Source organism: Mastomys coucha, chromosome X (genome assembly GCF_008632895.1).
Source record: "Mastomys coucha isolate ucsf_1 chromosome X, UCSF_Mcou_1, whole genome shotgun sequence".
NCBI classification, from domain to species: domain Eukaryota; kingdom Metazoa; phylum Chordata; class Mammalia; order Rodentia; family Muridae; genus Mastomys; species Mastomys coucha.
Genome location: NC_045030.1, coordinates 95,099,008 through 95,109,392, shown reverse-complemented (window position 1 = coordinate 95,109,392; position 10,385 = coordinate 95,099,008). Strand labels below are relative to the sequence as shown.

General features: G+C 45.5%; 1 protein-coding gene across 1 annotated transcript; it reads left to right on the top strand.

The window, feature by feature from the left end:
• The first annotated feature begins 174 nt into the window (after positions 1-174).
• Maged1 (MAGE family member D1) lies at positions 175-4,959 on the top strand. The gene is made up of 11 exons (XM_031365067.1): positions 175-902; positions 1,426-2,097; positions 2,193-2,256; positions 2,439-2,518; positions 2,646-2,737; positions 2,955-3,034; positions 3,126-3,168; positions 3,359-3,421; positions 3,729-3,843; positions 4,162-4,547; positions 4,759-4,959. The coding sequence occupies exons 1-10, from the start codon at positions 258-260 to the stop codon at positions 4,537-4,539; spliced, it is 2,232 nt and encodes a 743-aa protein (XP_031220927.1). The 5' UTR covers positions 175-257; the 3' UTR covers positions 4,540-4,547; positions 4,759-4,959.
• Positions 4,960-10,385: the final 5,426 nt, after the last annotated feature.

Below are 10,385 nucleotides of genomic sequence, written 5' to 3'. Positions count from 1 at the left end.
ACTGTCCCTCACCTTGCCCTGCCCCCTCTACCCTTAATTAAATTTTGTTCCCACCCCGCCTCCCTTTGACCCGCCTCTGCCCCCCACGTCTGAGAACTTGTGACCCTGTCTACAGCTCCTCTGCTGCAGCTCCCCTGCTGTGTTGCGCCCTGTCCTTCCTAGTCTGGCTTGTAAGGCCCAGAAATTGAAATTTCCCCCTCCTGTATTTGCAGGCTGAGGCCTCTGTAGAAGACAGCGCTTTGCTTGTGCAGACCTTGATGGAAGCCATCCAGATCTCCGAGGCTCCACCCACCAACCAGGCCACAGCAGCTGCCAGTGGGCCCAATGCTAGTCCCCAGAGTTCACAGCCCCCAACTGCCAATGAGAAGGTTGATACTGAGGTTTCAGCAGCTGCTGCCAGGCCTAAGACAGGCTTTAAGGGCCAGAATGCCACTACAAAGGGGCCAAATGATTACTCTCAGGCACGCAATGCCAAGGAGATGCCCAAGAATCAGTCTAAGGCGGCCTTTAAGTCACAGAACGCCACCTCTAAAGGTCCACATGCTGCCTCTGATTTTTCCCAGGCAGCATCCACAGGCAAATCAGCTAAAAAGTCTGAAATGGCCTTTAAGGGTCAGAATACTAAGGCTGGCCCTGGTGCCACCTACAATTTCTCTCAGTCTCCCAGTGCCAATGAGATGACCAACAACCAGCCTAAGACAGCTAAGGCTTGGAATGATACCACTAAGGTCCCTGGAGCTGATGCCCAGACCCAGAATGTAAATCAGGCTAAAATGGCTGACGTAGGGACCAGCGCAGGTATCTCTGAAACTGACGGTGCAGCAGCCCAGACATCAGCAGATGGCTCCCAGGCTCAGAATGTGGAGTCCCGGACTATAATTCGGGGCAAGAGGACCCGCAAGGTGAGGTCCCTGCTAGCTTCCCTCTGCTTTGGGGTCTCTCCTTTCTTTGAATTTCCTTTGCTCCAAACAAAACTAAGGGCATGTATTTACCTGTATTTGGGCAGAGTTGTAGGGGGTGTTGAGGTAAATATTTATTCCTGACCCCTGGTTGCCCACAGATTGATGGTGAATTGATACAAGGACCCAGGCGATATGTGTGTAGGCCATCTTACATTTTGATAGTAAACACCATGTCTTAAGCTAGGCAGGCTCACACAGAATTATCTACCTCACTATCAAGAGGGAACACAGGGAGTTCAGAGTGAAACCAATCAGTACTAGTAGTCACATAGGAAAAGGAGAAACCCAGTTCCCACTTTCTGGTTTTTTTCTTTGTCTGGTTTGGAGGTGAAACGCCTGCCTGAAAGACAAAGTGACCAATGGCTAGTGAGGTATAAGTGAGGATTCCTGGTACTTCCTAGGATAGCAACTGGGAGGACCCTGGATTAATAGTGACCCTGAAATTTTCTCTCTAATGATGCAGGTTAATAACTTGAATGTGGAGGAGAACAGCAATGGGGATCAAAGGCGTGCCTCACTGGCTTCGGGGAACTGGAGGTCTGCTCCGGTTCCAGTGACCACTCAGCAGAACCCACCTGGCGCACCCGCTAATGTGCTGTGGCAGACACCACTGGCTTGGCAGAACCCATCAGGCTGGCAAAACCAGACAGCCAGGCAGACCCCACCAGCACGTCAGAGTCCCCCAGCTAGGCAGACACCATCCGCTTGGCAGAACCCAGTTGCATGGCAGAATCCAGTGATCTGGCCTAACCCAGTGATCTGGCAGAATCCAGTGATCTGGCCAAACCCCATTGTCTGGCCTGGCCCAATTGTCTGGCCAAACCCAATGGCCTGGCAGAGTTCACCTGGATGGCAGAGCCCACACAGCTGGCAGGCTCCACCTAGTTGGCAGAGCCCTCAAGATTGGCAGGGCCCTCCTGATTGGCAGATACCACCTGACTGGTCAATGCCTCCTGACTGGTCCTTTCCCTCTGACTGGCCTTTTCCACCTGACTGGATCCCCGCCGACTGGCCAATTCCACCTGACTGGCAGAACTTACGACCCTCACCTAATCTGAGATCCTCCCCTAACTCTCGTGCCTCACAGAACCAGGGTCCTCCACAGCCCCGAGATGTGGCCCTTCTTCAGGAAAGAGTAAGTGCTGTACCTCTCCACTTAGTTTACTGCGGTCCTTCCATTTATAATCAGCCAAGTTTTCTGCAAATGTAATTTTAATTCTTTCTCCCCAGGCAAATAAGTTGGTCAAGTACCTGATGCTTAAAGACTACACGAAGGTACCCATCAAGCGCTCAGGTAGGTCCTTCTATCCTTGATGTCCTGTAGGGGCATCTTTTGCTAATTCTGTCCCCTCCCTCCCATAGCTGGTTCTACTTCTGAGGAACGTGACTGGGCTCCACTCATCAGGGCTGGCAAAGGGGCAGCCCTGAGGAGTGGACATTCCAGCTCAATCCAGGTGCTCCCCTTCTCTCCTACAGAAATGCTGAGGGATATCATCCGTGAATACACTGACGTTTATCCAGAAATCATCGAACGCGCATGCTTTGTCCTGGAGAAGGTAAAGAGCCAGACCTGAGAAACTAGAATGATGGCAAGGACAAGGTTTACAGGGCTGTGACTGCCTGCCTGTTGGCAGGTTATTTTACCTGCCGTCATTTCATAATCTTTTTTTTTTTCTTCTGTAGAAATTTGGAATCCAGCTGAAGGAAATCGACAAAGAAGAGCATCTGTATATTCTCATCAGTACCCCCGAGTCCCTGGCTGGCATACTGGGAACGTAAGACGGGAAAGGAGATGGAATATGGTCTTTTTCAGTGATGCTTCTTTTCCTAAGAGTTTCAGTATTCAGTCACATAGGAGGTCATGGGCAGAATGGGGGCATAATGAGCTCTACTGAGGAATACTGGAGAAGCTAAAGTGGTAAGCTTGTGGGGTTTTTCATGCAAATGGCTGCTGGGTATGTATATATCTATGTTCTTTTTGTACTCCTCTAGGACCAAAGACACACCGAAGCTAGGCCTCCTCCTCGTGATTCTGGGCATTATCTTCATGAATGGCAACCGTGCCACTGAAGGTAAGTAGCTGGACTTGGAGCTGGGGATTGGCTACAGCCTGATTTCCATGCTCACTTTCCATGCCTTGTTTCCTCTCGCCTCCTATTACAGCCGTCCTCTGGGAAGCACTGCGCAAGATGGGACTACGTCCTGGGTATGATTGGACTCTTTCATCTGAAATATCCTTTAGCAGCAGGGGATGGTACCAGGACCTCATTAACCTGGTGGTCTTGCGGGAGTCTAAATTATGGTGTGGATGGATAGGAAAACAATATTTAACTCTTTTCTTCTTTACTTTTCTTCAGGTGAATCCTCTGATTGTCATTTTCTTTTTTTACCATCAGGGTCAGACATCCCCTCCTTGGTGACCTGAGAAAACTTCTTACTTACGAGTTTGTAAAGCAGAAGTAAGTGGTCCTTGTAATTCTGACTCTGTTTGGCCTGCGTCAGAAGGGGTTCTCTAAACATGACTTACAGAGCACCTGTGTCGGTTCACAGACTTACGCAGAAGGGTTTACTGAAGAGAATCTTTGAGGTAGAATGTTTCTTCCGCATAGTTAGAAGAAAGGCCTGTCCACTATTCTCATAGTACACATTTTCTCAGGAGAGAGTGGTCCAAAATTATAAAAACCTGAAGCAACAACTTTTTTTTTTTTGAAGACTACCCATAAACACAGACTTCTTTTTTTTTTTTTCTCTCTCTCTCTCTCTCAGATACCTGGACTACAGACGAGTGCCCAACAGCAACCCTCCTGAGTATGAGTTCCTCTGGGGCCTCCGTTCCTACCATGAGACTAGCAAGATGAAAGTGCTGAGATTCATTGCAGAGGTAATAGAGGGATCAATGATAGGTTAACCTGTATAAAAAAGCTGGGGGTGATGGTGCATGTTTGCAGTCCAGTGCTGGGGAGGGGGAGGAAATAGTGGCTCACAGGGACTCACACAGTTGTTAAACAACATCTCAAATAATAAAGTGGATGGTACCTGAGATACAGGTTGGCTTCTATCCTTGCACATACCTGCATATGTATGTGCATACACATAGGAACACACACAAATAGTAGGATTTTCTTTTTGCATTCCTCTACTGATTATGTATTTTGAATACTGTAAAAGGTTTGATTTTGTTTTTCATTTCTCATTGCAGGTTCAGAAGAGAGACCCTCGTGACTGGACTGCACAGTTCATGGAAGCTGCAGATGAAGCCTTGGATGCTCTGGATGCTGCTGCAGCTGAGGCAGAGGCCCGGGCTGAAGCAAGAAACCGCATGGGAATTGGAGATGAGGCTGTGTCTGGCCCCTGGAGCTGGGATGACATTGAGTTTGAGCTGCTGACCTGGGATGAGGAAGGAGATTTTGGAGATCCTTGGTCCAGGATCCCCTTTACCTTCTGGGCCCGTTACCACCAGAATGCCCGCTCCAGATTCCCCCAGGCCTTTACTGGCCCCATCATTGGCCCCAGTGGTACTGCCACCGCCAACTTCGCCGCCAACTTCGGTGCCATTGGCTTCTTCTGGGTTGAGTAAATTGTCAGGTAAGTAAATCACTTTGAATTTAGCAAGGTAGTAGGGTTCTGGGGGAGGGGATATATGGTGAGTGGGGGAATTGTATTCACATTCCTAAGCTAGTAATAACAAAACCAAACCCATGGTGGAGAAAAGGGAAGTACAGAGAAGTACTCTCCAGTGTTTATGTTCTTTATTACTGAGACAGCTAATTCTTTTCTCCTTTTCTTCTATTCACAGATACTGCTCATCATTTGCAATAGTTTTCCCTGAGTGAGGCTGAAGCCTCAGATTCCTTCAACACACGCTATCTAGAGAGCCACATCCTGTTGACTGAGAGTGGCATGCAAGATAAATTTATTTGCTATTCTGTCTTACTTTTTTTCCTTGTGTGTTGTCAAGTTTTGGTATCAGAAATAAATGTTGAAATTGCAAAGTGAATTAAATGTGCTTCTCGTCTTTTTTTGTATGTATATCAGAGGGAGAGGGCAGATCAGCTTTCAAAAGATGGAAATATGGGTAGATCCAACTAATGGTTTGGGAAACCAAAGGAGGGATGAATGAACACAATTGTCAATGAAATCTAAGGACTGGTGTAATAGTTTATATCACATAAGGAATGAATGTGACGGGTATGCTGTATAAGAAAAGGAATGGTGAAGGCTGGTGAATGGCCAAAACAAATACCTGTAAGAGGGACCTGGGTGGGAAAGGGGACAGGGAGGGGAAGAAAGGAACAAGATCGGGTATTGGAGGAAACGGGGTTGGACAGAAGCCAGGGACCCCTATGGTAGAATTAGGGAAAGGCTGGAAGAGGCTGAGGAGGAGTGCAGTCCCATGGGAAGACCAGCAGTCTCAACTGACCTGGACCCCCGAGGTCTCTCAGACACTGAGCCACCAACCAGGCGGCATACATCAGCTGATATGAGGCCCCCAACACTTACACAGCAGAGGACTGCCGGGTCTGGGTTCAGGCTCTGGGTTCAATCAAAGATGCACCTAACCCTCAGAGAGACTTGAGGCCCCAGGAAATGGGAAAGCCTGGTGGGATGGGGGTGAGGAGGTGGGGACATCCTCTTGGAGACGGGGTGAGGGGTGGGATAGGGAGCGGTTGGGGGGGGGCAAACCAGGAGAAGGATGAAGTCTGGAGTGTAAAAAAGGATTAAAGAATAAAAATATATAATTAAAAAAAAGTCAGAAGTAAAGCACTCAGTGGTCAATGGCTTAGAATTCCAGGATGTTTATTATATCCATGTGGAAAGTGAAATAACTAGAATAGAGGTAAGAATAGGTATAACCCCATGAGCCCAGTGCCAGTCTCTTCTGTAAGAAGGAATGCCCATAACCACATTAGCCAGAAAGGGCTGAGCTAATAGATTACCTCTTTACAGTCTCTGGAAATGTAGCCTGCCCTTTAGCAGCCTTCACAATCCCCTGTTGACACAGGATCAGGGAACTTCATCACACATACAGAATTTATGAAAGAGGCCTCAAAAAGCTGTGACTGCATGTCCCAGGGTGGGGTGATACCTAAGGGGGCTTCCTCTTCTCTGAGGAGAAGGGGAGAGGTAGTGGGGGAAGGGATCTGTAAGGGTGAGGAGAGCAGGGAGAGAGATGCCTGTGATGTAAAGTGAATAAACAATGAAAAAGCTCTTGGTCCTGTGGAGGCTCTATGCTGCAATATAGGGGAATACTAGGGCAATGAGGCAGGAGTGGGGGAGGGGGCTCCCTCATAGAAGCAGGGGAGTTGGGGAGGAGAAGTTTAAAAAGGTAAGAATAATTAATGAAAAAGTCATGAATTTGAAAATTTACAAGAAAGGGTATATGGGAGGAGGAAGGAAAGACGGGATAGGAAAATAATGTAATTATCTCAAAAAAATTGTTTTTTAAAAAAATAGTCTCTCATGCAGGATTCCATAAAGAAGGAACTTTGTTGCTTAGAAAACAGGGATTGAGGCAGTAAAACTGCTCTGAGCAGAGCTAGATAGCCTTTGGCTATGACCTGGACCAGAAACTGCTTGAGTTACTGAGGCTTTCTCACCAGAGACAAAACTAGGCCTTGACCACAACTTACTTAAAAACTAGTATTTGGCCAGGTGAACAAGGCAGGATCAGAAAATTTTTGTGATAGGAAAAAAAGAACACAGACAATTTGGAAAAGGCTCAATAATGGTCAGGGACAGTGGCTATTATTCCTTAGGTTCAAGGCTACGTCCACATTCTGGGAAGAGGCAGGGTTAGTAGGAGGTTAGGGCCTACCCTGCCTTTTGTCCTTCCTTTAGGTTCCCCTTTCACCTGGACGTGGATCCTGGCCCTCTTCTCAGGCCTGCCTGAGGAGTCAGCTGAGACCTGTTTGGTAGGGATTGTCACAGCTGCAGGCTCTAGGGGTCTGGCCTGTGGTTCTTATCTCTTCTGCATCCTCTCTGAGGAAAGCACCTGGAATGTCTGACGTTAGAGACAGCCTTTCCACCTGGGAGGGTGCTTTCGGCATGAAGTTCTTTTAACAGTTGGTTTGGATCCAGAGCACCCCACCTTCCTCAGGCCTGTCCCAGTGCACACCCTGGAGCACATTCCATGGCCTCCACATTCAGGGAGATGGACGTTGCTTTGAAGCTTTAGAAAAGAGTAACCCATAGCCTGTAAACCCCCAGGATAATTAGAGGTCTTCCCTGAAGTATTGCTACAGCCACTCCCATCACTACCCACAGCCCAGATCCATACTTTTCAGATTCTATCTGCCCTAAAGGAAGAGGAGCTCAGATGAGTTGCAGTATATGTGGGAAGCATTCCAGGCCCCAAAACCCTGCAGAAAGGTCATCCAGCTCTTCTCCTGCCTCTATACTCAGCCTTAGTTGCTCATATGTACATGGGGAAAGAAATGAGAGCTCCCCAAACTCTTGCTATGTCCACCACTGTGATCTAATGTATGTCAAATTGAACAAGATTAGGTGCTGGAGAGATTGCTCAGTGGTTAAGAACACTAGCTACTTCTTCCAGTAGGTCCCAGTTCAGTTTCCAGCACCTACATGGCAGCTCACAACTATCTGTAATTCCACTTTGGGGGATCGACTCCCTTACACAGCCATATGTGTAGATAAAATGCCAATGCACATAAAATGAAAATAAGTCATTATTATTTTTTATTGACAGAGGACTGTGGATCCTCCAAGATATGCTAGGTCAGAGTCCTGAGCTGCTTGTCTGGGTGCTCACATCCAAGCAGGGTGGATTCAGAGGACAATGTGGCTATAGCAACACCAGAGATGTGGAGGCTACCAGGAAGTTCTAAGGAGCCTGACAAAGGAGTTTGAAAGTATGTCACTGGGGCCTGAAGTTGACAAAGTAACGCACATGTTTGTTGGTATCCTCTTTAGTTCCATGCAATTCTCATGGGCTTCAGAATGCCGTTCTGTCCTGTTCACATTCCAAATTGGATTTGATTCTATTCCTTCTCTAAAATTCTAATGCAACTTGTACAGCTGGCCAAACGTGAGTAAGACTTCCAATGTTAAGGATCTTATGTTTGTTGTAACAGGATGTAATTGTAATTTACTCTCAAATATATATTTTAAATCTCCATGTGTGTCAGAGAGACATGAATGCTTGTACACAGAGAGGGGGGGAGGGAGGGAGAGAGGGAGAGAAAGAGAGAGAGAGAGAAAGAGAGAGAGAGAGAGAGAGAGAGAGAGAGAGAGAATATCATATCATATCTTGGTCAAGCCTATTCTGGTAAGATCATAAGGGACTATACTTTGAATAAGAGAAATTTGAAAAATGAGAAAGATTTGATGCACAGAAATTCTACATTCTGAGATTTTAAGATGAGAGCGCTGCATAGTTTTTTTAAGATGTGCGTAATTCTGTGAGCTCAAAGAACTATCCAGCCAATAGCCATAAAAGAAAAAAAGAGTATATTATTTATAGCAGCAGGGTGATGAATTATACCCAAAAAATTAAGTGAAACTAGAATTAGTTTCTTACACAGCAGCCCTATCGACATCTTGATTTTAATCTTGCCTGGATCGAGAACCCAGCCAAACCATTCCTGAACTTCTGATCTACAAATAACTAGGCAATAAGGACTACATGTTGTTTTAGTCTGAGATCATTTTTGATGCATTAATAGAAAACTAGTATTGTCTTTGGGAAATGCCATATCCAGATATTTGCTTGGCCTTTGAATCTTAAATGGCATGAGAACAAAAACATAATTTGTGTGGCTATCCCCCAGAGCAGGGTCTTAAACAAATGGTTCCCCTTTGTGTCTCACTTTCCTTCTCCAGTTTTCCTCCAGTTTTGTGAGCCTCTGATATCTTCCTGGTGTAATTATTTTATTTATAAATATAAGAAAAAGAGAGTCATTGATACTAATTCCACCTTTTCCACTGATGTGACTTTGGGCAAGTATTTCCCCTCTCTGAGTCATCATTTACCTGTCTGTAAAGGTAGATGAGGAAATAAAGCCATTAGGAAAAGCTAAATTTCTGTCTACTATCCTATATTTCCAAGTTATCTTTGCTATTGTGTTGAAGTCATAAGACCGTGTCTGGCCAGTGTACCTCTGGGATAAGATACCTATTGGGAAACCATATGTCAAGCAAACTGCTGAGGGGAGTTCTCTGGATGGCTGTTTGGATGGCCTCATGGTTAAGACTGGTACAGAAGGCATGAGAGCAGGGAAAGACTGAGATAAGCTCTCAGTCTGGAGCCTGGCCTCAATTCTCTCTGTCTCTGCCACACCAAATACGAAAATGCAGTGTTCTTCTGCATGAACATTTCAAAACCAAATTTAACTAAAAAATAAACAACCATAAAGAATGAAGAAACGGTCGTCTGAAAGGGCACTTCAGTGTGTGTTTTATAATTTGGAAATCAAATAACTCCTTTTAAATTTTATTATCTTTAATTTTGTATTTCTGTGTACTGATTGTACATACTAATGGCGGTTGGTACATTTCCACATATGGATACAACATGCTCTGATCAAATCCAACCTCCTTTTATCATCACAGGGCAGATACCACCTCCAACCTCAATTAAGTATTATTCTATATTCAGATCTATGTACTTTAGTTTTTATCGCTGCTTTATTTCCAGCTTTATTGAAGCACAATTGTATAGTTATATGTACCATACATAGTACTATATATATGTGTGTGTACGTGTGTGTATATATGTGTGTATATATATATATATATATATATGTGCGTGTGTATGTATGTATGTATGTATATGCACACACATTGTAAAATGTTCCATAATAATGCTAATTTATATATTCATCTGCTTGTGTAGTTAGGATCTAAGATTTAGTCAGCAAATTTGAAGTATACAGGCCAGTGTTATCTATTGGTACTATCCTATACATTAGCTCTCTAGAATCTTATTTACCCTGATGAACCAAACTTCATACTCTTTGACAACACCTGCTCCCACAAAATCAGGCCCTGGCAAACACCATCCTACTCTCTACGGATCTTCTATGGATCTGACTGTTTAAAGATTTCACATATGAGGAGGTCATTGTGGTCTTCACCTTTCTGTGCCTGGCTCAGAGTTTAAATAGAGTTACCCTACACAGGAATGCTCTATCCCAGAAGTTACCTGTTGCCAAATAAAACTAATGCCAGATGTAGGCTACCTCCTCGTGGAGAGCCGAGCCCCGCGCAAGCGGCCTCGTAAACAAAGCCCTTATTTGGCTAAGCTTACTGCCATTGGTTGCTTCCGCATCTGGTGATCTACCCGCCCATTAGGATTGGCTAAGCTTGGGAGTACTCAACAGCCGAGGGTGGGCCGGGAGGCGGAGCTTAAGTAACGGCTCCAGAGAGGCAGGAGCGGCAGAAGGCTTAAGATTAGAGCAGGAGGCA